General features: G+C 45.4%; 2 protein-coding genes across 5 annotated transcripts; both read right to left on the bottom strand.

Annotated features, from left to right (window-relative positions):
• Nucleotides 1-342: 342 nt before the first annotated feature.
• On the bottom strand, nt 343-21,415 carry eps8l2 (EPS8 signaling adaptor L2). Of its 3 annotated transcripts, XM_030366762.1 has the most exons (21): nt 21,148-21,415; nt 17,950-17,997; nt 16,888-16,934; nt 12,607-12,671; nt 11,104-11,265; nt 10,401-10,550; nt 9,321-9,400; nt 8,930-9,039; nt 8,241-8,308; nt 7,764-7,890; nt 7,019-7,107; nt 6,851-6,925; nt 5,567-5,715; nt 5,071-5,239; nt 4,732-4,766; nt 4,492-4,597; nt 3,303-3,428; nt 2,942-3,029; nt 2,576-2,756; nt 2,018-2,150; nt 343-1,563 (listed from the first exon to the last, which is right to left on the bottom strand). In XM_030366762.1, the coding sequence occupies exons 2-21, from the start codon at nt 17,979-17,981 to the stop codon at nt 1,486-1,488; spliced, it is 2,070 nt and encodes a 689-aa protein (XP_030222622.1). In that variant the 5' UTR covers nt 17,982-17,997; nt 21,148-21,415; the 3' UTR covers nt 343-1,485. The 3 variants fall into 3 exon arrangements, with proteins under 3 accessions (XP_030222622.1, XP_030222623.1, XP_030222621.1); XM_030366763.1 differs by lacking the exons at nt 17,950-17,997; nt 21,148-21,415 and having other exon boundaries at nt 4,492-4,567; nt 16,888-17,157; XM_030366761.1 differs by lacking the exons at nt 17,950-17,997; nt 21,148-21,415 and having other exon boundaries at nt 16,888-17,154.
• A 1,279-nt stretch (nt 21,416-22,694) lies between these two features.
• On the bottom strand, nt 22,695-26,507 carry LOC115551207 (transmembrane protein 80). Of its 2 annotated transcripts, XM_030366806.1 has the most exons (6): nt 26,454-26,492; nt 26,231-26,247; nt 25,995-26,088; nt 25,829-25,921; nt 24,372-24,573; nt 22,695-23,195 (listed from the first exon to the last, which is right to left on the bottom strand). In XM_030366806.1, exons 1-6 carry the CDS (start codon nt 26,470-26,472, stop codon nt 23,183-23,185), a joined length of 438 nt encoding a protein of 145 aa, XP_030222666.1. In that variant the 5' UTR covers nt 26,473-26,492; the 3' UTR covers nt 22,695-23,182. The 2 variants fall into 2 exon arrangements, with proteins under 2 accessions (XP_030222666.1, XP_030222667.1); XM_030366807.1 differs by lacking the exon at nt 25,995-26,088 and having other exon boundaries at nt 26,180-26,247; nt 26,454-26,507.
• Between the last annotated feature and the right edge of the window lie 901 nt (nt 26,508-27,408).

The following is a 27,408-nucleotide window of genomic DNA, read 5'->3' as shown; positions in this document are numbered from 1 at the left end:
AGTTACTTTTAACTGGAGACAATGGCAGAGCCTCTCCCTATCTCAGTCCTCATTGAAGTGCGTTCAGCCTCGGACCATTCAGCAGAGCTATGTGGTGTCCAGCATCAAACAGAAAGGGGAGGCAGAGAAGACCGTTTCTGTCTCAGTTTCTGTCTGAGTTGTCATCGTAACGCTATCAGCAACAGACACCATATGAATCATGAATCGTTATTAAATATAAATGGAGCAACGGTAATAAAATAAATTATTTAGTATAAACATAATAGATGTGATTAAACCATTACTAAATTGAGCCAATTAGAGAGATGGGATTAAAGGTGTATATACACAAAGAATCGAATGCTTGAGCATTATTCATTTTTATTAAGATATTATTTTTCAACTCATTTTATCCTCCTATTTACATCAGCCTTCTTTATTTGGCTTAACCTCTTTTTGAACCAACACCTATTTAACACTTGTTTTGAAAAGAAAATTACATTTTCTCAGTGAATCAAGCTCATGTTACATTATGTGTTGAGTATTTCATGATGAGTGCCCCACATGCTGCAAAAAAAAGCACAATAATAACTCCCACAAGACATGCAATTTCCCTTCTAAAACGACTTGCCTTTAAGAGCCCCTGTTATGCCTGATTCTGAGAGGTTCAGAAACAGATGTAAGGAAAATAGAAATGTACCAGTAGGATATGCACCCTAATTATTTCACTAATGTAGCAAATATCACATGACATGAATATATTGCTTTCAACCTAGAATGACACATAACTTTAACATGTTTTGCTATAAAATTATGTCTGTAAACAGTAATCACATGAAAGCAATGATCAATTAAAATATATTGGAATGGTATGGTATGTAATAGATTCTGGCACAGGAATTTTGGTTATGCAATGATTGGTTAATAATTACATGTTATTTAGTAAACACCATTGCTAATTATTATTCTGTGTATGCGCAAATGTCTCTTGCCCACATATATTTCATTAATTTCATGCACACACACACACACACACACACACACACACACACACACACACACACACACACACACACACACACACACACACACACACACACACACACACACACACACACACACACACCGCCACACCTACAATTACACACACACCTACACGCACACACACACACACACGCACACACACACACATTCAACAGTCAATTGCGTTGTGTTCTCTATTTTATACAACACACACTTATTCAAGCAACAGTACACGGTTATAAGGTAGGAAGAAAAAGGCAAGAACATAAGAAAACAATTGAAAACTTATATTTATCAGTGATACAAAATAAATATTCAATTACAATTTGTACAACACCAATTCGGTATATTCTACTGTAGGGTGTGTCTTTGTGAAGACATGTAAATAGTTTTGCTTAAATGGTAAGCTCTGAATAGATGGGACTGGTGGAACAATGACCAGCCGTGCAGAGCTGTTATTGGCTACTGGTGAAGTGGGTGGGTTCAGTCCTCACTGGTGGAGCCAATCTTCTCCTGTCTTCTCTTCATGATCTCCTCAAGTTCTGAGTCCCCAGTGCTCTTCTGTGATGTAATGACAGCCACAGTTAGTAAATGACATGGGAATTAAAAAGACTGCCACTTTGTGAGAGTAAATGAAGGAATGGAGGAAGTATAAATATGGTGATGGTTTAACAAATGGTTTAGTCCCATGCCCCCAAGCATTGTGATTCCTTTTTGATACGAGTGAAAAAAAACGCTCACAATAATAACACAGAGAATTCACAGATTTAATAATGCAACAATCAATACTCACTGCTCAGTTTTCACGACAAGCCACTACTAATAAATAGCATAAAATTGCAGAAATTCAAGTTTCTGAACAGCAGAAGCGCTGTGTGTGTGTGTGTGTGCGTGCGTGCGTGCGTGCGTGCGTGCGTGCGTGCGTGCGTGCGTGTGCGTGCGCGCGTGTGTGTGTGTGTGTGTGTGTGTGTGTGTGTGTGTGTGTGTGTGTGTGTCTGTGTGTGTGTGCACTGACCTCCAGCTGTGCCCTCTGCACAGTGATCTGACTGTAGACCCGGGCTCCCTCGTCCCCGCACACGGCCTTCAGCTCCTCCTTGTTCAGGGAGAACAGCTGCGCCCCGGTCAGGATGCCTAGGCACTCCACCGTCCTGCACACACACACCGTCCCATAGCATGTTAGCTTAGCACAAGGCCTGGAGTCCTTTCTCTGCCTGCCGGCGGCCATGAACTGAATGCTGACGTACCTATCAATGTCACATATATCAGACCCTGACAAGTGACAATAATAATGTTGTCTTAAATATAACATAGAAGCATATAACTTATCCTTATGGATTCATGTGGAACGGTCGCTCCATGAGGATGAATATGTTTTAACGAACGTGTCCACGGTAAATCACAGCGAGTGGTTATTCCGCTGCGTTTCCTTTGACCAAATGGAACACGATCATCGCCCTCGATGTGGAGCAGCTCATGCGAAGCTGCTTGTCATCACAGTCATCGCCGGGGACAACTCCACGGATCAGGACCCGGAACTTCCCCCGGGATCACGGGGACGGTTGGAACAACTCACGGTTTGCTGAACTTTGCGGTGAGCCATGCGGTGACCTGCTGGGGGCTGGAGTCGAAGGTCAGCGGGATGCTGCTCCCGCCGGAGCGCTCCACGCGGAAGTTCCTGGCGGGCGGCTGGCTCTTGTTTGTGGTGATTCTCTTCAGCAGCTCATCGTTGACCTCATCCATCTGGTGCGATATCACTAGACAGGCCGAGACACAGACAGCATTGGTGGCAGACCCAACAGAGCTGCGTTGGACAGACAGCGTGGAAACCAGTGCCCCAGATCAGCGTCTGACCAGCGATGGCCGTGTTGGACGGATGCCGAACGAAGGGGTTTCGTGTCTTTGAGTACGAAATGACCCTTCACCTCAGGTTCTGACTTACCCTTGTCTTTGTGTCTCGCAACGCCGAAACTGTCCCCCCCAGGGCCCATGGGACTTGTAGGGGCTGGCCCTCTGTAGCCCTGACCGGGCTGAACACAAAATAAACACAGTGACACACAAACACACACACAGACACACATTCACATGTAGAGGGCACTGATGAGCCACCATGTAACATTATGGAGGCACAGACATATAAAAAATATTTTCTAATTTCTCATCATTTTAGCAGCACTCAAACTAATATCCTGTGTAGTCCACATCGATTGTATCCTGTTATACATTCAGGAGCTGAAGACTGTCTGAGTGGGGTTGCTCTAGCTGATGACAGGCAGGGTGCGTGTGTCAGTGTGTGGGGTCACCTGGAAGGTGTCTTGCATGGCCTGTGGGTCCTCCAGCTTCACCACGTCCAGGATGTTGTAGGGGACGTAGCCGGACTGCCCACTTCGGTTCCGCAACTTCCACCACTGCTTGTCATCCTCTATCACCTGGAACACGAGCACTGACTTGAGTCATCACTCTCACAACCACAACATTTACATTTACGTTTAGGGCATTTAGAACACTCTTTTATCCGAAGCGACTTACAATAAGTACATTAGTTAGAAGGAAGAGAAACAAAAATATATTGCTGTCGGTGATTGGGTTGACCTAGCGATTGTTAGTGATTTGCACTAACAATCAATAGGTTCACCCATTCCCCGTGTACAACAAAGATAGCTAGGATAAGATGCTACACAACTAATTACGATAACAAAGTATGACGACGATACAATAAATGCGTACATTAAGTGCCAGGACGTACAACAGACAATAAGCAGGAGGGGTGGGAGGGGGTGGCTATGCAGAGTACCTTTGAACAGGGGAGGCTTGACACAACCTCTGTTCAGAAGACATGTTGTGGTGCATGCACAACGATTCAATTCAGGTTCAATACAGACGAGCACACTTGTATGTGTGTCATCACTGCTCTGTGACGTGGCCTACATGTTTACTCAAAGCCTTGTGTGCATATGTCTCTTATTGTATGTGTTTGATTTTCCAGTGTATACTTGTTGGATAATTGAGTAAGCTGCCCTTACCTCAAAAGAAAGCTCTTAGTGCAACCAGTACGACCACAAAAAGCTCTATGTGGTCACAAAGTGATGGTGATGGTTGTTGGGGATCATCACCCATCAAAATCTATTCAAACGTACAACTCGCCTGTATTCTCAGCTAATAATTCCAGTGTCTTGCGGGTCATTTTTACACGTTACATAAAACTAACAATATCACACGCAGAAATCACACTGCATGTGTTGACAACGGGACCAGTGCCCAAAATGGTTTCCCTTTTATTGTACGCAAATGATTCACATTTGCATTCAAAGTGTCTGTGTCTCCCGAATGAACTGGGAGACCTTGATTGAGATGGCTGTATCAACACATCCCAGTGGTGAGCTACGATACAACGCTGTAGAAACCCTACAGCCCTGAGCCCCAGATGTAGGGGGTGTCGTGGACACTGACAGAGAGCCAACGGGTTTCATTGTAACGTTTATATTTCTTTACCTCGAGCACCTCGTCCTGCAGCACTGACAGCTCATTGGCGTTGCGAGCGACGAAGTGGTAGCGGATCTTGGCGTATCTGCGGGTGGGTGGCATCCCATTATAAGACCTGTCAGCGGCAGAATATTCCTCTCATTAAAATCCTGACAGTTTGTTATCATATCATCACGCAGAAAGGCAGCGGATTTTATTCAACCCAGATGGCACATATGGTAATAGAATATTTAGATGTAACTGAATTACCCATTTGATGAATTGGACGAATGAGTTCCATAATACTATGAAAAGAGAGAAAAGGGAACAAAGGATTTAGATACAGGCCTATGTGCACATCTTCATTTCCTCACTGAAGCCATCACCAACAAACAGTCATACATCGACGCACTAGCTGGCGACATCAGCTAACATACATACATCCACACACCGAGGCAGAGGCTAAGGCCACAGCTTAGGCCACAGCTAAGGCCATAGCAAGGCCCCAGCTAAGGCCAGAGCTAGCGTACTGGCTAGCACACATACATCCAGACACTGGCCAGAGTAGGCCACAGCTTGCGACACCGGCCAGCATCCATTTCTGCTCACCTCCCCAGAGGACTGCTTCTTGTAGTCCGGGGGGGTGGGAGACATAGGTGGCCCTGTGGGTCCCTCTGTCTCCCATGGCGACACCTTGAAGTGCTCCGCGGGGGGTTCCCATCCATTCCGGAATTTGGGGTAGTAAGGGAGGGCACACTGGTCCCTCGGCCAGTCTGCTCTATAGTGGGAGGGGGGCAACAAGACGATGACCACCAGCGCATAACCAGCTGTGTTAGTACACGAGGACTGGGCATAACTTTAGAGGAAGATGGGCCGAGCGTGGCAACCGAGAGACCCTCAGCTGTTCATGAAGGAATACAAGCATGAATATTAATGAATTGATGCCATCACCATCGATTAGCAAGAAGCGTCTCCAGGCTGGCTTTGAGGTTTGTATCTGCTTTGATAATAGACATTGATCGGCCACGCATGGAAAGCCTTTAATAAGCCGAGCTGCAGAGCGCTCAGAGCCTGTTCACGACAGCGGGCGTGTGTCAGCGTGTACCTGGGCCTCGTCCATCCCTCGCCCAGCAGCTCAAAGATGGTCATCTCCTTAGGGGAGAGGTTCCCCCGCAGGAAGTCCACTGTGTCCCGGCACAAGTGGGGCGCAATGATGGAGCGGGCCAGGTCTGGACTACCACAGCTCTGGAGCACCTGTCACACACGGACACACCCACCGCGAGGACCAACCAACACACGCATACACGCAGACAGGCACACACACAAACACACGCACACACAAACGCAGACATGCAGACACACACACACACACATGTAGACACGCAGACATGTACACACACACATACACACACACACACAAACATATACACACACACACATACAAAACACACACACACACACACACACACACACACACACACACACACACACACACACACACACACACACACACACAAACATATACACACACACACATACAAAACACACGCACACACACACACACACACACACACACACACACACACACACACACACACACACACACACACACACACACACACACACACAAACACACACACAGGAATACGCATTAATAGACAGAAGAGGAAGAGAGAGCAGGGGAGACGGAGGCTGTCAGAGAGCTGATTATAAACAATGCTTCTTACTGACTCATGATGACAAACCCTGAAGGCTACTCCCACAGAATACAAGCAACACAGATATCAACTCAGGACTAACTAACCGGAAACCGGTTGTCCAAACTGCTACTGGAAATAGTTTTCCCATTATTCTGCGTGTCCGGGAAGTTTGGAAAATCCAAAAAAGTCCCTCATGACAGTGGATCAGGGCCCAGCCCCGTCCTGCTCTCTATCCAGCAGTATCTGGGCGTGGATGATAACACCGCTTAGTGAATGTGCTCCAACATTATGTCACTGTGACTGCACCCATCTCAGAGCCACATGTCTCCTGTCAGAGGAGGGCTGGACAGGGAGGCAGGTGTGGTGTGGTGCGGTGCCAGCACAAGACAAAACACGAACATTCATCGGGACATCAATTAAAAACCTCAAGAATCTGATTCTGTAAATGCTAATGGAGCCGTCTGAATAGCTAAATGTACGTCAGGCCATTCCCCGGTTGCACTGGGTTGATAATGGCCTGCGGGCTGGGCCTCCTTTGAGTCAACACGGCGGCTCTACAATAGGTATTATGGATGTACCCAGCCATTGTGGACCTTTCTAGGCAAACAGGGAACGAGGGAACGCATTCGCCTCAGCTGGCAAATCAGTGCACATTTGACCCTTTATGGAAATCATTGTTGCTATCTTACCAGCTCCAGCGGCCCGAAGAGGAAGTGAACCAGTTCAGATGCACTGGGATTCTGGATGTGCTTCTTCAGCTTGGCCTGCAGGGGGAAGACACACAGAGACAGACTAAGTGGCCTGGCCCAGCCAATGACAGCGCTGCCTGGTGGGCTTGGGTTGCTGTGATATCTTACCAAGAGGTTCAACGCTAGCTTCAGTTTCTGTAGACTATCAACAAGGTCAGCTTCAGTGGGGGGCTTGGCCCTGAGGGTCAGCATGCCCTCTGCAAACAGACAAGCCCGGAACAATGAGCACACATACACACACACACATGCAGGCGTGCACACACAAGAACACACACACACAGCTTAAGAGTCCTCCGTTAGAAGAGGCTGGTGTTTTTCCATTCATATTCAAGAAGTTGTGGTTAGGTTAGTTTATGGTTAGTTTATTGAAGATGATCAGATTCCGTTTATAGCCTTGTGACTTTGACATAAAAATGACAACAACTAACCAACCCACACATTCAACACTAGATGGTGAGGCCCTGAGAATGACACACGGTAGAGAAATAGAGACTGCAATTAAGAGAGTGTGAGTGTGAGTGTGACTGAGAGAGAGAGCGAGAGAGAGAGAGAGTGTGAGTGTGACAGAGAGAGAGAGAGAGAGAGAGAGAGAGAGAGAGAGAGAGAGAGAGAGAGAGAGAGAGAGAGAGAGAGAGAGAGAGAGAGAGAGAGAGAGAGAGAGAGAGAGAGAAAGTTGGCTTGAGATCAAGATCAAGCAGAGATAGAGATAGAGATAGATATAGAGATAAAGATAGAGATAGAGAGGGTACGAGAGAGAGACACACCAAGGCATAGCAAACCATAACCGGCTGGACAATATGCTTGCATATTGCCGCGGGGTCTTTGCCACGCATAAGAAGAAAAGGAGACAGACCTGCTGGTCCTTTCTTCTTATTCTTCTTACTCTTGTTGCGCTGGTTGAGCTGGGAGAAGGCCTCCGCAGCCTTCTGCAAGCGCGCCACCAGCAACTCAATGTCGTCCAGGGCACAGTTAAGGATTTGCTGCCCGAGGAAGGGAGAGAGAGGGAGAGAGAGAGACCATTACCTCAGTTTGTTAGTGGCCTTATAGTTATCTCGTACCTTTCTACTGCTCCTTTAGTACTTTGTTCCATTTCCTTTGTTTCATTGCTGATTGATGTTTGTTTTCCAATAACGCTCTTTTGAATCGACGTGAGCGAGGACAAGAGATGAAGGGCGAAACAGAGCAGAGGGCTTTGATACAATGAGCTCTATGACCGTGGATCTAAAGCCTGGGGAACAGGTGAAGACCAGCCAGGGTGCGGGGTACGATGGAGGAGCTAGGGGTCAGGGGTCAGCAGCAGTATCAGTGTGCGGTCGGGTGGAGAACTCACCACGTCCTTCTCTATACGCTGGGCCAGCTTCTCATGAGACTCGTGGCCTGAGCCTCGCTGGTCTGCAGCTACCGCCAGGGGAACAACACAGACACTGTGAACGGACACTCTACGGACGATGCCAGTACAGTTAGGCAACCTTACACAGTCTTTGTGATGATAAGACACGTGACTAATTGGAATTAGTGTTTGTACTAGTAGTAGTATAAATACTTGTTGCAGTAGTGCTGGGAGTAGCTGTGGTGGTAGTGATGGTAGTTGTGGCTGTAGTGGTGGTAATTGTTAGCCTGGGAACCAGAAGGATCTGCAAGCTCATGTTTTATTTTAATACGATGTGGGTTCTGGATGATAGGATGCGGGTTTAATACGCTGACTAGGAGTTGTTGTAGTTATTGCAGTTATAGTGGAAATGGTGGTATTTAAAGTAGTATTGGTGGGAGTAGTGGTAGTAAACATGGTACTGGTAGTACTGTTAGTAGTGGTAGTAAGTGGTACTGGTAGTACTGGTAGCAGTGGTAGTAAGTGGTACTGGTAGTACTGGTAGCAGTGGTAGTAAGTGGCAGTGGTAGCACTGGTAGTAAACGTGGTACTGGTAGTACTGGAGTTGTAGTAGTTGTATTAATAGTTGTAGTACTGGTATTAAGGAGTACTGGTAGTACTGGTAGAAGTGGTAGTAGTTGCACTCTTACTCTGCATGCTTGTGGCGGCCACTCGTCCCTTGGCGCTGGGGGCCGGGCCCTTAGGGCCCGAGGGAGGGAGAATGGTCTCTCTCTGACGCTTCATTTTTTCCTGGTTTACCCTGGAAGAATGAGGTCATGTTAACCACTTTAAACACACGAGAGGGAGACTCGGCGGACTCGTTGGAAAGATACTTTGGAAAAATATGTGTGGATTATATTTGTGGAAATAAAGGATGAAACTTTGTGTGTGTGTGTGTGTGTGTGTGTGTGTGTGTGTGTGTGTGTGTGTGTGTGTGTGTGTGTGTGTGTGTGTGTGTGTGTGTGTGTGTGTGTGTGTGTGTACGTGTTTGTGTGCGTACGTGTGTCTGTGCATGTGTGTGTCAGAGTGTAAAGTCCTCACTTTAATGTCTGCAGCCTCATTTTCTTGCCATGCTTGTTGTCCCCGATGGCGCTGTCAACGTCTGCGTGAACCATCTCTGCCTGGAGGGACAAAATAATATAATTATTATAACATCATCAGAAAAGTTATAATAGCACCAGAATACTGGAAGCTACTGAAGCTTACATACGTTTCACTAACACCACTGACCAGAACCAGAACGCAATATCTAATGTTCATGTTGACTGATTCAGGGGAATATTTATGAATAATGATTAAAGAAACGGATGCAAATACATTTCTTCAATAGAGGTTGTCCCGCTGACATAGGAACAACATGTTTGTAGTGCTAACAAGTAGTTCCGACTCGTTTGTGCTTCTAGACACAGAGTGGTCACCACCATATCATGGTCTACGGGGTAAACACGCCAGTCAGGTTTACCAGATACAGACACCAATGGCTGACTGGCGTGTTTACATATTAAGACCCGTACGAGTCCTAATACCGAACCACAGCGTTCATACTTTGGAGGATTGACCTGAGGCGACGTGCACGCGCACATATTCCTCAGTGTAGCGGATCGACGTGTTTTGTAATAGTTGACTTATTGTCGTTTACTGCTGTTTGCACATGCGTTCCACCCTCTCCACCCCTCACTATGAATATGTGTTTATTTTACCCAAACTCAATACCGGCTGGTTGTTTTCACTCTAAATGGATATGATGAACTGTAGCGTCCAGACGGTTCAGTACAGTAATACATTATGCTATATCTCTAGCTGCTTAATGTCTGACACTAACGTTTGGAAATAAGAGAGTGGTATATTAAAATAAATCTAATATTATAGAAACCTAATAAAAGTAATTATGGAAAAATATTCAAAGCAGTAATGTAGTTAAAAATAAAAATACACCTTACACACCTTACTCTCACAATCATAAGATCAGGCAACAATAAAACGACACACATAGGCACGCATGCATGCTCACACACACGCCCAGTTCCCCCACCAGCGTAACCTCCACATTTGCAACACTTGCGCAACTGTGATGTGAGCTAAGGATTTCCGAGAGTTTGGCCGGGAGGGCGACACACACACCTCCACCTCGTCGCAGTGGAAGAAGTGGATGTCGGGGTTGTGCTGGTCCTTGTCCTGACACACCAGTAGCAGCACCGACGGGTAGCGGGTCTGGTTCAGCACAGGCTGACAGTGGTGCACTGTGGGTAGGGGGAAGTTCTCCAGCTCCTCCTTCAGACGTAGGGAGAACGCACAACGTCAACATGAGGGGCAAGCCAGGGAAACAGCAGGGCCTCTTATCCAGTGCCAGTGACTGGAGCTAGGATCACACTGGTTCCAAAGTCCCCAAAGCAGCAAAACAGCATTAAAACGAGGAGGGGTTCAAGGTGCTGACGAGTGTGATGAGACGGTACAACCAGGTTACATTAAAATCGACACCGGTTTGATTTCTCTATTACTATAAGTACCACAAGGACACAGCACAATAACAAGAAAAGTAGGAGAGACGACAGAGAAAAATAGGAGATGGAAAACAGAAGAAGAGAGAAGAGAAAGAGAAGAGACAGAGAACAATGAAGCAGAAGGGACAAAATAAGCGAGGAGAAGAGATGGAGGAAAGGAATGAATAAGATAAAGTCAGAGGAAAATAGATGAGAAGACAGAGGAAAAGTAAAACAGAAATGGGGAACAGTAGAGATGAGAAGAGAAGAGGGGGAGAGGGAAGCAAAGAGATTAAAAGAGAAAATGCAGAGGAAGACGAGTGTGAAGGTTCGAGGAGCAGTACCTGTGTGTCACAGTCCAGCAGCCGCACCGCTTTGTCTGTGACCTGAAGCAGCATCTCCTGGGTCCAGATCTTGTCCTTGGAGTCCAGGAGGACCAGCTTCTTGATGGCGTCGTCCACGGTGGCAATTGACTCCGACTTGTCCATCATGAAGGTGGAGAGATGCTGAGGGGAAAGTGCTACGTTGTTACTAACACAGAGGAACCCGAGGCAAAGGTTGGAAATGGGGTTCTTAAAAGGGCTATAAGTACCAGATGAAATGTACTAAATCATAAATGACCACCACATCAGAGATTAAGGAATATTAGTTAAATTAAGTCACAATACTGGCTTCTCCGACAACAATGCTAGGGCCAGTTTCTCCTCCTGTGAAATAACGAGTAGGGTTGATTCTTTTTGTTGTGGCCTGTGTGTTATGGTTCACTATTCTCTAAATAACCCGGGTTGTCAGATATAATCAATAGGCACACAAACAGAGGGTGCTGCAGCCATGGAAGCAAGCAAACATACTGGATCCACGGAGATTGAACTGGATTCAACCAGACCTGAGAAGCCTCAATCACTTTCTAAAAAGCTCTGTGATCAGAGCCGTGCTGTAACAGAGGTTAATCATTGAGTTTAATTTGAACACAAGACAGCTAAAGAGCCCAGACATTTCAAGAGCTTGAGCTGGTTTATACCTTGCAAACAATAAATAAAATGCAAAAATAAACATTAGCGGATCAAATTACAGTGTAGGATTTGCTTTGAGGGGAGGGGAAAGGCGCAGACAACTTTCCCAATATGTTTGGACTTAAGTAGCCATTTTAAATGCTTAGTCTCAATGTGTCATATTGTACCTTTAAAAAACGTCATTGTATTGACACTGACCGTCATTTTAATTGGAGCATATAACCACATAAGCATAAGCAATTCAATTCAATTACATTTCTGAACAATTTATGATCATAACATTTGTCTATTTCCAGTATGTGTTAAGACACTCCTTGGTTGTAAAATATTGGACACAGAAATCACAGCCAAGTATGACAGGTAGTGACCTCTCACGCAAAGGTAGGTATCATGTGGAGCTAGAAGAACTAAAGGTTAATGATTAAAGGTTCACTGTGTAGGACTGAGTGGCATCCCGTAACTGACTGATAACCCTGGCACTGGCACGCCTCCCCCAACCCAGAGCCCACCACCCTGAGACCTCCTCGCCCCCGACACCGAGCTCTTCACCCCCTCTCTGTCCAATGCCACTAAATTCAACACAATGCACCGTCAAGTGACCATGGTTATTCACAACATCGAAAAAACAAACTGCAAAACAGTTGCTTTTGAATATTAGGTCCAAAATAAAAATAGATACGTGGCTCTGGACATTTTAAAGAAGAACTGAGATCATGCCTTAATCCCTTTGTCAATTAACCAAAGATGGAGCCTAAGTATGGTAGATTCGGTAGGTATTTGAATACTTTAACCTCAGAACAAAGAACACCACGAGAGGCCGTAGGTAGCGCTTACCTCAACGTGATACTGCGACGTCTCCTGCATGATCACATTGGAGTTGGAGTATTTCTTCCGCTGTTCTGTGGGTTGGAAACAATGACATTCAATACGACCCTGTGTGTCCCTGTATATTCAGAGTGAGATGCCAGCAGTACCTCTGACCTGAATAGCACTTGTTGCCGGCAGTGCTGACACAATCATTCTGATAAACGCAACAAGCTGCTGACACTTAAAGGGTCAGCAATAAGGAAATGGAAAATCAATTCAAGTTTATGGGATCCATGAAAAGAATACTGTAAACCACACCTGGCAATTAATAACTGTTCAATACCTCCCAAGCTATATACAATGGCACGTTAAGTAATGTTTTTCATTGAAATCATATTTCTGTTACTATACATTACTATGCAGTACTGTACAGTACTATACCATACAGTAGAAGCAGTATTTTGATTATTATCAATATTCATAATTTTCAATGATAACTTTTCACCTCACAGTGCAGCTCTGGCCGGATTGAAGATAACATATGGAATTCAGACATTTACACCGGGCCAAAGATCTCTGGCACTGATTTACAGCCGGAAACCTCAGACTATGGCATGAATATCATTGAATACGCGTGTTACATACTTCATTGATCATAAATTATGAAGGCAGCCAAATCTGATAAGGCAGTCAAATCAACTAGGAGAACTGGAGTGCTTTAGTAGCAATGAAGCTGACAATGATCACATCTACTGCCTTACTTTACTGAAAATGTACGCCATTTCAGAAGGATGCTAGCAAGGGTTACATGTAAATATGTTGCTTAATGTTGGTTATTTTCCAAATCAACAGTCTGCAGGTAACAACTCGAATAAAGAGGGATTTGTAAATAAGGGCTGGTCTCTCTAGTCTATATATGCTGCCAAGCCTCATATTAAATATCTCTTGTCCCACCCTGATTCCATGCAGACTTGTGTGCTTCATGCTGGATGTAAAACAAAGGGTTTCTGTTTGCATAGCGTCTGACCACATTGTGCCCACAGGCTCCACATTCCATCCAGTGATGTTTCCAAATTCTGTCCGATTTAAACATGGTCCAATACACCCCTATTCATCTCACCATGCACGTCCTAGGACTTCATGGAAAAACAACAACAGGCATCCACGTAACCAGTGTCACACCTCGCTCCTGACGTCTACGGCCTAACACGCCTACTCTCCTGGTCCCACATCACTTCCTGTATGTCCGGTCCTTCCCTGCTTGACAAGCGCCATCTGAAATACAAGCGGGCCGGCGTCTTGTTAACCGAGCCGCCCCCATGCCTTATTAATGATTGACACTTATGTCAATCAATTCACAACGCTGCAACAGCTCGCAATGAGAACCACTTAGTAGGCAGATGGGCAGATCCTCAGGGCTCTGCGGAGCCATCGGCCAGCCCTACACACGGCTGTCTGGCAGGTCTGCAGCTCTATTCACGGCCCCGGATCACAACCAAACCGGACAGGGTTCAATAACGCCCTGAGCCGTTCCCTGACCCTGGACCAGTACCACACCATACACCCCTGACCCTGGACCAGTACCACAACATACACCCCTGACCCTGGACCAGTACCACACCATACACCCCTGACCTGGACCAGTACCACACCATACACCCCTGACCCTGGACCAGTACCACACCATACACCCCTGACCTGGACCAGTACCACAACATACACCCCTGACCCTGGACCAGTACCACAACATACACCCCTGACCCTGGACCAGTACCACACCATACACCCCTGACCCTGGACCAGTACCACACCATACACCCCTGACCCTGGACAGACCAGTTCCACACCATAACAACCATTCAGTTCTGTAGTACAATGATGGCTAATTGTATAATAATTATGATCATATATATTCAGCAGGGCAAAGGTAGCACCCTATACTGAGAGTGATGTAATGAAACAAGCTAGGCTATGAGTCACAAGCTGGTAACCAAAGATTACAACAGCAAAACAAATAATAGATGTTTTAGCATTTTTATGATGACCCATTTTTATCATTTTATGATGTGAGGCAAAGGATTATTCATAACCATCCCAAACATGTCTTTGATGATAACTCCAGCGCTGTATGGTGCGGAGGTATGCCACTGTGTCCGTGCCGATCTGACCATATGTCCCCTGAGGCATGCCCAGAACACATTTTGCAACCAGTGACACATTGTGTGAATCCGAGTTCTCACTAGGATATACTGTAGGCAGAACATGCTTAATAACTGATGTGTAGTCTTCATGATTGAATATTAAGTATATAGTATGCATAAAGTTGTTATCTATCTATCGTTCTATCCATATATATGTTGTTTTTAAGGAAATTGTTCCTGACTGGAGGTCATAAGGATATATCTGGTCTGTTACACCCCTTCTATTCTCAGCCCGATCCTGGCACTAGCAATGATAAACAAAGTTATAACATTTTTCAAAGGGATTTGCATCTACTATGTTGCATTACAGCAACAACAGACGACAGTCCGGCTGAATGAGAGCGTGACTTTGGATGATGATTTCATGTGATTCATCAGCCTGCTTACATAATATTGAGCAGCAACAGCCACCAGCCCAGCATCAGTCCCCCCCCCCCCCTCTGACAGGGACGTAGGGGACAGTGCACTCATACAGCGAGGAGAGACACACTGCTACCTAGTCGCCACGCTGTGAAAAGGTAACAGAGACCATCTGCCTCAAAGACTAAAAAACAACCCGACGTCATCACACACACACCAACGCATGCAGGCGCCCAAAACAAAAACAAGCACCCGCAGAACCACACAAAAATGCACACACGCACACGAGCACACAAGCACACAAGCACGACACAAACAAGTGCATAGTGTTTAAAGAAATTGGTTGCTTTTGAACATTGGTAACGTTTTCTCACTATACAATTAACACAATAATGTAAACAAACTACACCCCATTCAAGTATGTCATCAAAATATTTTGAATATTTCTGTCTGTCGTTGCAGTCTGGAAAGACTTTGGAGTGAGGTTTGGTTTCTGGATCTGCGACTTTTAATGCCGTGTAAAGAATGTGTGTGGCTGGGTGTAGTAATGAATGAGTAAACCAGACAGGACAGGAAGTGGGGAGAGGCAGAAACAGGCCCCGCCCCCCTCGCTTTCTGCTTTTCAATGCCTCTTTTATTCACCTGTGAGACATGGGGATCCCCACCCTGTTCCTACCGCGCATTAAACACAGACACACCCTGCTCTCTCTCTCTCTCTCTCTCTCTCTCTCTCTCTCTCTCTCTCTCTCTCTCTCTCTCTCTCTCTCTCTCTCTCTCTCTCTCTCTCTCTCTCTCTCTCTCTCTCTCTCTCTCTCTCTCTCTCTCCATCTTTCTATCAATGTTTCATGGCATATTTCTGCCACACAAACACACACCCAATCCGTAACACAATTAGCCGCTGCTGCAAATCAAATAACCTTAAGGCGGTTATTAACGTGAGCCTTTGTAACCGTGATAGTGAGCGGTGAATAGCTATGAAGCCTGTGGTAATGGGGGATTCTATTTACTTATAACATATATAAGCCCATACAACATTCAGGATGATAAGAAGGCCAATTACACGGTAGATGTAGACACACATAGACACACCCTTATATGCTTGAGCACAGTAAAAGTCAACGCCAACCCATTGCACCCATTCCCAATCACAGCCTCAGTATTGCACTGGGCATAGCACAGCCAATCACGCCGGGGGCATGACGCAGAGGTGTCAACAGGGATTGTGTCTTGTCCGTCAGTGTGCATTAGCAGGACGTTGGCCCCATCTTGTCACTGCGCAGTAGTCAGGCTATGCTAGCAGGGCTGTTTTTTCCAGGAGGGGATCCGGGGCAACAGATAAGCCTACTGTGGTGCGACGGCAGTGCCTGGTTTCCTGCCAGGGTGATTTGCCAGGCAAATTGGCTACTGTTATCATTGTTCTCAATTACAATGGAGTTAGACTGGCTCTACAGTTGGAGCGTTCTCAAACACACACGGCAGAGCGACAGCGACCGGGTAAGCGGCCTGCGTGCTCTTTTACATACGTGACAATCAGCGTCGAAACACCTTTCACTCACGGCCACGGCGAGACACACAGATTGATTTACAGGTACGACGACACCGCTGTCACGCACTTAAAGAACCCCGGGTAATAGTAGAGGAAGAACTAATCATGGATTACTTAAAAATGAATGGTCCCTTAAAAATGAATGGTCCCTTTGTGACGGCCCCAGACCACTTGTTTAGAAGGTGTACACGCATCTCTTACCGTAGAGGGCCTTGGCGCTGATCTTGCTGTCCGACCGGGCCACCCCGCTGTGGTCGAGAGAAGCAGAGTTACGCATTCTGCCCTTCATTTTGTCCTCCTCCTTTGGTTTCAAGTCTCAGCCCTTAATGTCACTTAGTCATAAACAGCCCATAGATAAAGACAGGAGCGATGTACACGTGCAGACCGGCCACCACCGGATCAGATTAAGCCTGAGAGCCCAAGCATATGGACCAGTCAGAAGGGAACATGGAGAGAGAGGGGCGAGGGGCGGGGGGGGGTTGAGCAAGAGAGGGTGAGAGAGAAAGAAATAGAGAGAGAGGGTGAGAGGGAGAGAAGGTGAGGGAGCGAGGGGGAGAGGGGGAGAGAGAGGGCGAGAGAATGGGAGAGGGATGTAGAGGGAGAGAGAAAGCGGGACATAGAGGGTCAGAAAGAGAGAGAGAGAGAGAGAGAGAGAGAGAGAGACACACACACACGGACAGAGAGAGATTTATAGCGAGTGAGAGAGAGAGATAGATAGAAAGGGTGAGAGAGACAGACAGACACAGAGAGAGAGAGAGAGAGAGAGAGAGAGAGAGAGAGAGAGAGAGAGAGAGAGAGAGAGAGAGAGAGAGAGAGGGAGGGAGAGGAGTGAGAAAGAGGGAAAGAGAGGGTCAGAGAGAGAGAGAGAGAGAGAGAGAGAGAGAGAGAGAGAGAGAGGGAGGGAGAGGAGTGAGAAAGAGGGAAAGAGAGGGTCAGTGAGAGAGAGAGAGAGAGAGAGAGAGAGAGAGAGAGAGAGAGAGAGAGAGAGAGAGAGATTGGGGGGAGAGAGGGGCGTGGGACATGAGAAATATTGACTGGTGCCAGGGACCCAAACTGAACAAACATTCCTCCACAGAGGGGCTCTATGCCCGAGGTCCCTGACCCACAGTCCCTCCCCACATACTAGGTTAGCGATTCTTGTACGCCCCTGCTCCCTACGGAAGTACCTCTGGATAAGGCTGTCCACTAACGGAGGGAAGAAAAATATGTAACATGGTGGACAGAACTCATGTGTGAGTGGGATGTGTTTGTGGATGAACTCACTTGGCCTGTCTCTGAGATCCATGTAAACTCATGGTTTAAGACATCCACCTAGAAGAGCGAGAGAATGAGAGAGAGGAATATTATTTCCTTTAAAATATTATTATTTTCAAAATATTTTAAAGGCTGTTCAGACACACAGACAAATATATATATATATAGAGAGAGGATAGATAGATAGATCGGTGACCTTGAGTGTCTTGAAAGGTGCCTCTAAATTAAATGTATTATTGTTATTATTATTATTATTATAGACAGACAGACAGACAGACAGACAGACAGACAGACAGACAGACAGACAGACAGGCAGGCAGGCAGGCAGGCAGGCAGGCAGGCAGGCAGGCAGAGAGAGAGAGAGAGAGAGAGAGAGAGAGAGAGAGAGAGAGAGAGAGAGAGAGAGAGAGAGAGAGAGAGAGAGAGAGAGAGAGAGAGAGAGAGAGAGAGACAGAGAGAGAGAGAGAGAGAGAGATAGATAGATAGATAGATAGATAGATAGATAGATAGATAGATAGATAGATAGATAGATAGATAGATAGATAGATAGATAGATAGATAGATAGGTAGATAGGTAGATAGGTAGAGATCATCTAGATAGATACACTCGCAGACCGATATTTGTACAATATCACTGAGCAGTAGCCACCCGTAGATGTGAATAAAGCGTGTCTACAGGCTGGGCAGCAGGTGCGGGGCCTAACAGCCAGACCGCTGGGGGACAATGGCAGACAGCAGGCCGATCTGCCGGCGTAATGAGAGCTGAGGCCTGCCGCTACATAGATGCCATTTAACAAAATTAGCCCTACCCTGACCAAACAACTGTTCTTTTAAAGGAAAACTTAAGAAAATAAATACTTAACAAGGCCTTGCCTTAAATTTACATGATATAGAGAGAAGGCCCAAACATAGCAGAGAGTGACTTTACAGCCACGTTGGTCCTGTGTTTGAGACATGTTGTGAGACATGTAGAATGTTCATGTTTAATAGAAAATAGCAGTGTGTTTGAGAGCTAAGTTTGTCTGCTCAGGAATACAAACACATTACCTCAATGTGTGTATGTTCAGCGGCTCTACCAATGACTGGAAAAGGATACATCTTACGGCCCCTGTTTTACTTTTAATTATGACTCTTCCTCCATGTGGACATGGACTTCCTCCAGGGTTGTGTTTACCTCAGGGGACTTCTGTGTTTAAGCATGCATCTCTTTAGGGAGCGTCAGTACATTGTATTATTTATGGTGGTAAGAGGAGGGCGGGATGTTGTGTCAATTGTTAGCATTCTAAATGGCCAATCCGCGCGACCGACAAAAGCTCAAACGTTTCATTTTATATTCAACCATGAAGATGAATCAACTAGCAAAACTGCTTCACACTGAAGAGCTTGTGTTCCCTTTGTTTTTAAGAACAATGGAAATACTTTGACAAGACTGTGTTGCATAACAAACAATACCTTTGACTGTTAGCAGGACATAAACAAGCACCTGTCATAAGGGTTTATCTCTTAGCAGATTATGAAGTTGATAAGCCTTCTTCCATAGTATCCGTGGATAATCTCCTGCAGGTAACGGGGCAAAAGCGCACATCAAAGGGAGTTGATATGCCCGCTCATGGGGTCAAAACTAGCTGTTGTTGTTATTTTTGTTTGCTAACCCTGAGTCTGAATCTAATACTAACATCGGGCTCCCCAGAGACACTTAACTAGAAAACAAAAGGGGCCAGTGAGACAGAGACATGGGATAGTGAGCGAGAATACAGCCACTCCGTACAAAAGGTTGACTTCCTCTTTCTGTCTTTATCTCCCTGGTCATCTCCTCGTGGGGCCATTGTAGCCAGCCCTGGCCCCCTGCCAGCCTCCAGGAAGGAGGTGAAGTCAGTGCAGTGCAGAGCGGGGTGTCATGTGTTGTTAAGCCCTCACCCGGCTAGCACTCTCTGTGCACACCTCCCCCACCCAGGGCCCAGGCTGTCTGTCCACCATCGATGATCACAGTCCATACCCTGTCCAATACCACACATCACTGTCTGTGGGTTTTGTGGAAACACTGTATGTTCACTGCATGGTGTGATGGACCAATACAGTGTTCAGGTTGGTTTACGTCATTAGATAGGATGCTTTTGTTCCGACTTCAATCGAAAAACATCTGTGTGTTGACTGGCTGAAATGGAATGAAGATAGGGAAGTGACCTGGTCCCTTTAGTATCTGGTGATGTTTGACAGGTGCCGGTCAAAGTATAGCCCTGCACACTAACAATGGGCCTACTTCATTATTCATATCTGCATCTTTGCACCTGCAACTTGAAGGAAAATTAAATTCCTGTTTTTAAATCTGGAATCAAACAGGTGTGGTATTAACCATGCATTTATATTCAGAGATATTTCACATTAAATGAAAGCTAGAGTGGAGACCAATCAGTGACCATTATACGCAAGACTGAACCACCAATCCTCCTTAATAACCCATTGATCAGACATTAAATCGCAGATGGTGAGATTGATTACTTGAACTTAAGCCAGTAGCTAGCTGTGTTTGTATGAATATCCTCATGGTCTAACTAGTGTTTTAAATTAGAGAGGTTTTCCAGATAACATTTCCATAATGTTGCTTGGTAAAGAGTTTAGTGCACATAGACACTAGCCTATGTCTTATGTAATGTGTAAAGAGGTCCAATCAGAGACTGCAATACAAGCCCAGATGAACTTGGGCCTATGACCCTTTTGGAAGAGATATGAGCTATCTGATTATTAATTGACCAAGACAAACTTTCGTTTGACTCTTCAATACATTTTGGTTGATATTGTGAGATCTATCCTTCCTGAGGTATGAAGTGTAGCCTATACAATGTGAGATTATTTTATTCAGCAGACCATGGCCTGGAGCCAGCGCCAAACACCAGATCAGATTTCACATGGATAACTATCAATTAGTTTATAACGATTGTACACCGCATTCGCAGGACCAAGTTCTGTTTCAAACCACAGAATAGCGTAGAATCGACGCTCTAACGCTGTTATTTTTGGTGGTCCAAAGCGTTTGTTTCAGATTCTTCTTTAGGATCTGGGTTTCTAATGTAAAACTATTTTTGGTAAAAGTAAAACTGTTAACTCTGTGTCGGCCACTCGCAATTCACTTCTTAAAAAACAACAACCTTGAATATAAGTCGTGAGGTGATAAATGCAGATACATTTAAAGACAATTAAACAATTTACCTTTAGTAAGAGCCTTGAGTGTTTAGGTACTGTCTGGGATGCTCAGGAGAATAAGCGAGGACGAAGAACAGCCAGATGCATCAGTCTGCCATCGGGGTCCAGCCAATCAGGAGACCGTCCACCGCGCTGGATGTGGCGTGGACATTTACTTATACAGAAAATCGTTCGGAAGTTGTGGTTTGTTTGTAAATATTACAAAACAATATGCATGCAAATGTAGGCTCGCTGCTCGTCCCGGACGTAGTAAGCAGACCAGTGGTTCAGGTAGGTTTGAGGAGGTGTACTGGAGTGACTGGTGACTGCAGGTAACTCTACCTGGAGGGGGCGGATCCTGGGCGGCTGCGCCAGAACATTTACAAACCAGTTTTCCTGCAATCAGACAAATGTGTTGTATTGCATTGTATTGAGTGTTAGAGTTGTGTCGTATTTAAGACCCATGGGGTCTTTACTCTAAATATAACCAGGAGGAGGTCTGAGACGGTTTACGCACTTTGTTTAGAGCACGGATAGCACGCAATAGCCATAAACAATATCAGATAAGTGCAAAGGTATTCCACAAATTATTATATTGTACAATGACCGTTTCGCATTCTGTAAGCCTGTAATGTAGTAAGGTTACTTTTGGGCATGAAGTCGGGTACTAGAGAAGTAGTCCAGGCCACTTGGATGACAGAGGATCAACTGTATGGAACATTGCCCAGGCTTCAGTGTCACCTGCGGGTAACTGGCCGCTCCTTGTCCAGTCTAGTCTAGTGAACCAGTATACAAGAACACCAGAATATTTCATTACATTTCAAGAGATACATAGTAGCCCCGCTCATTTATTTTGATGAATGGTACTATTCATTGCAGTGGAAAGGGGAGAGGGTGGCGCGTTAGGTTGCAGTTATATAAAAACATTCACGAATGTGGGGCAGACTGGGCCCTGGTCTCTTTTGTACGCTCCCTTGCAGGCCGGCTGCTCTGTTGTTGCTCAAGCACCGCACGCATGATGCGATGAGAAATGCAATGTGTTGAATTTGGTCGCCATGGCCACCTTGGAAAAGGGTTTGATTATTAACTGACTGCAAAAAAAAGCCTGTTTGAAGAATGCGAGATGGGAGAAAAATGGTTAAAACTCATGTTGATAAACTATACAATGCTATAAATGCAGTTTTAACTAGACGTAACCGTGGCATAATAGTGTGACCCTATAACTATCTGAAGTGTAGGATAAAATAATGAAATATAATAATTATCAGAATCAGAATCAGAAAAGGCCTTGCCAAATACATTTAAACATATTGGGAATTTGTCTTGGTATTCGTATTAATTGCGCACAATCTTAACACACAAACAATAAATAATGCAAGTATTGAATAATAAGTACTGAAAACGATAAGAGTAAATAAAAAATAAAAATAAATAAATAAAGATACTCTATATACATATACATATGCACCGTAATCAGATAAGAAGATAAGATAAGATAAGAAAGATAAGAACCACGTTGGAACATGGACAATGCATTAGTTTCATCTGTAATGATTAACCTTTAGGGAAACACAAAAGATCAATCAGTCGTTTTATTTCAGCTATACAATTAATAGGACATTTAGAAAAGATAACTTCCGCCCTCTAGAGGTAAAACAAATAAAAAGGCAGGTCGTTTATACATTTTCAGTATAATTACCACAAAATACGATATAGGTTAGACAACAAACAATAATAGTATAATAATACAATAATAATAATAGTTTAATAATATATAAACTATTATAAAGGTGAAATTATTTACAGAGATAATAATAATGCAGAATAAAATTCCCTGATAAAGCAATATTATATTGCTCTATAATTATGAAAACTAAATGCACCAAAATGCACATGTACAAAAAAATACCCATTCAAGATCACCTGATATAAGTTAAAACAGAATCCATTACCAAACCCCCTCCCAAAGAAAGCGATGTGATACTAAACAACAGAAGGAACGTGGTTCTGGTCTGGTGGGGTTTAGAGCTCCAGCTCTGTCACTTGTTGCCCAGAGATCTTCTTATGAGTTGATACTTAAGACAAAGGAAATCACAGTCAGCTTTATTCATTCTCATGGGCCATGAGCATGATACTTTAGTTAAAGCTGACTCAAGATCCACAAGCACGGGGACCAGAAATATTTTGTCAACAATACTGTGACTATATTATGGTGTTATTCTCTCTTTCACAAACTATTATAATTATGAATAATGTGGGTCGTTCTCGGATGTAAAGAACATTGTTTTTCCGAGATCGGCGCGCTACGGGAAAATCTGAGAATGCGACAGCATCAGACCTGGTATACAGTAACACTTTGATGAAAGACGTGCAAATCAATAATTCAGACAGGTCCTGGAGAACCAGGCTTATATCATCAATAAAGGAAAGAGGGCAGACAAAGCAAGAGCTTGAAGCAATCCGCCTGTTCAAAACAAACCTATGAGTTGTAGTCTCCTGGAAATATCTTGTCAATCAATATGAATTAATCATGCTGATAATCTAGGACGTTTTTCACCAAGTTACAAATGTAAATTCAACTTTAGATGAATATGACGATGAGAGATATTCATGTTATATTTTCATCACATTTCCCTGGTTGGGAAGTGAATGACTCAAGATGAGGGTCCAGAATGTGGTCTCCCACGCTCACCCGGATACATAATAGAAGTCAGAGAGAGAGAGAGAGAGAGAGAGAGAGTGAGAAAGCAAGGAATAGAGAGAGAGCGAGGAAGAGAGAGAGAGAGTGAGCGAGGTGTTAGATGATAGAGAGAGAGAGAGAGAGAGAGAGAGAGAGAGAGAGAGAGAGAGAGAGAGAGAGAGAGAGAGAGAGAGAGAGAGAGAGAGAGAGAGAGTGAGCGAGGTGGTAGATGATAGAGAGAGAGAGAGAGAGAGAGAGAGAGAGAGAGAGAGAGAGAGAGAGAGAGAGAGAGAGAGGTTGTAGATGGTAAAGCGAGGAAGAGAGACAGAGACAGAGACAGAGACAGAGAGAGAGAGAGAGAGAGAGAGAGAGAGAGAGAGAGAGAGAGAGAGAGAGAGAGAGAGAGGTTGTAGATGGTAGAGCGAGGAAGAGAGACAGAGAGACAGAGAGAGAGAGAGCGAGGTTGTGGATGATAGAGCGAGGAAGAGAGAGAGCGAGAGATAGAGAGAGACAGAGAGGAAGAGAGCGAGGTTGTAGTTGATAGAGCTTGGGTGAATGAGACATGGCTGACCTTGTGAACCGGGCGACCGTAACGAAGGCCAGGACCCCGCCGAGGCCGTAGACCCCCAGCAGGATGGCATTGAGGACGAGGTCGGCCCGCAGCACGTAGGACTGCCAGGCCAGGAAGTAGACGGAGAGCAGCATGGTGGTCCCGCTGAGGACCAGGCTCCCCACCACGGGGCCCTCCCTCTCCTTCAGGTTCCCCGAGGCCCCTGTGGTGGTGGTGGGGTTCAGGCTGGGAGGTAAGATACAAGCAGGGGTGGACTGGCCATCTGGCATACCGGGCATCGTACCGGTGGGCCGGTCCGGTCCGCTATGTTTTCTTTTTTCCTCTCACTCTAAATTCCCTCCAATTGGGCCGGCCAATGGGCTACAGAGAGCTAGCAGTGTGTTGCCAGCATCGACGCATATTATTGGTCTATGTTTGTCATTGTCAATCAATCATGGGCTGACAGGCTCAGAGAGCCCAGACAGTGCTGTCAATCACAACACAAACCAGGGTGGGCGGGACCTCATGGCATGGGCCGGAGTCGCAGGATCCGGGACGGAAATGAAAACGCCCGGGTGGCACTGAAAAACTGCGACTTAAGTCTCTGGAGATGCAAGTTAAATGTTCAAAATTGACAGACCTATTTGTTGCCGGGGTCAACACCCCTGCAGGTGCTGCTGCGCCGGGAGACGAGCGAGTGGAGGCATATATGCTAAGTAACGTTAGTCTGGGGCTAGCTAGGCTACATTTTGAGACATGTCCAAAACAAAGTAGAAAACGTTTTTACATTGAATGTGATGTGACCTAATTAACTGCATACTTGTGACAACATATTAGCCCAGAGTTGAAGGGCTGTGACTGTTGGTACTTGTGGTTGATTTTGTTTAAATATGCCGAATTGTGATATTATGGGTTGTTATTGTTCAGATGATTTGGCTAAGCTAGCTAACAGCTGCTAACGTTAGCAGTCTCTTGTTGCCATAGCAACAGTAAACATTGACGTGGACTAATGAGCTTTAAATAGAGATGCAGAATCAAGCTGTATTGTAAATACAGATGTGATACTTTGAATTTTAGCACAAAATACAAGTAAACCTATAGGAAATAATTAGTTTAGTTTGCAATATTTGCCATTGAATTTATTGTAATCTTTCAATTCATTTATTGTTTACTGAGGTGATGACTATTTCGAGAGGAATGCAATATGTGTATGTTTAAAGGTTTATGTGAAGATAAAATGTGATAAAATGACAATTGGTTATTCATAAATGTTATTATTACTATTATTAGAAAGGATCATTATACAATTATTATTGTGTGTGGAGTTCACGTGACACCATTTCCTTTTCCTCCACAGGGAGACAATCAGAAACAGCAGGGGTCTAGCTTTCTGTGGAAGTGGCCGCCTGCGACAAAAGCAGGCGGGAGGGACTCATCGACCAGTGCTGCACGCGCACCCGGTGGAGGTGTTAACTCACCCAGGAAAAGACGGAGGGCCTCCAGGGCAGCCATCAGCAGCAGCAGCCCCAGGTCGCAGGCGAGCCGCTCCTCAGGGTAGCTGAGGACCTGACCTGATGGACAAACCCACGTCGTCTGTCAGGTCATGTGTCTGACTCTGGATTCATGAAAGCTCCCGGTACTCACTCTTGTAGATGATCATGCAGAGGGTGCACAGGAAGTAGAAGACAAAGTAGATGGCAGACAAATACAGCAGCAGTTGGAAGGGGACTGAGGAGAGCTTGGCATGGAGTTAAGGAGCTGTTTGAGCTGTTGCCACTACTGACTTCGATGTCATGTCAGTGAAAGATATTTATGTTAGATTGACTTACGATTTCCCACTTTGAGATGTAAATGTACAATTGGTGATGATGAAAGGATACGACGATGGCAGACCTTCCTACAGAAGAGCAGATGAGAGAGATTAGATTGGGACATTTAGTTTATGGTTACGTTATTCAATCACAGTAAGCAGTTCACACAACCTCTATTGAATATCTGTATTTTGCATATATAGGATTATATATTTGATACAATTTTTGCAAATAGACAGTTTGTGCACAATTGAAACAAACAAAGGTGTCGATAGCAACGCGTTCTCCCAACCTGCTCTGGGCAGCGCCATCTTGCATTTCTGAAGTTTATTTTTCCGCCTATCAGAGTTCAGCAAAGAGTCAATGGCGCCACCTATAGGCTAGAACACAAACTACAACCTTTGTTTTCTGCAAAGAAAGAAAGGCCGTTCGGCCTATGGCAAAAACACCTAAGCCTTGTACACCATTGTGGTATTTTTAAGACCCCAGGGGGAAGGAGTGTAGAGCCTTGTTCCACACACACGCGCACACACACACACACACACACACACACACACACACACACACACACACACACACACACACACACACACACACACACACACACACACACACACACACACACACACACACACACACACACACACACACACACGCTACTGATTCCTATTGCACATGCACGTCTGGTCTGTGATCTGCGGTATGCGGTCACGTCAGGGCATAACTGACGGTTTACACCTGCAGTGGAGTAATGCAATGCAATGTAGCGTGTAATGCCATAGGATATGACTTTATTCTGAATCATTTAGGAGATCCCCCTATAATGAATGAATGAATCCATACATTGTTCATTTAACCCATGTCTATTGTTTGATTCTGTCGCTGCATGTCTTTCTATCTTTCTATCTCACTCGCATGCACGCACAGACGCAGTACAACGACATGTAATCATATAGGCCCGCGTGCACTAATACTACACGCCAAGATGAACTGTAAAGCCAGGCCCAGATGTTTTATTGTCCCCTACACCCCTCTATCTCCTTCTCCTTCTGGCCTGGCCTCGGAAACAATCCACACTGTGTGGCTGAAATAACGAAGGCGTTGTGTTTGTGTTGAATGGAGGAAGAGCTGTTGGAGGGGGGGGGGGGGGGGGGGGGGGGGGGGGGGGGGGGGGGGGGGGGGGGGGGGGGGGGGGGGGGGGGGGGGGGGGGGGGGGGGGGGGGGGGGGGTGGGGGGGAGGGGGGGGG

Source organism: Gadus morhua, chromosome 9, assembly GCF_902167405.1.
Source record: "Gadus morhua chromosome 9, gadMor3.0, whole genome shotgun sequence".
Lineage (NCBI taxonomy): Eukaryota > Metazoa > Chordata > Actinopteri > Gadiformes > Gadidae > Gadus > Gadus morhua.
This window is presented reverse-complemented; position numbering and strand designations above follow the sequence as displayed.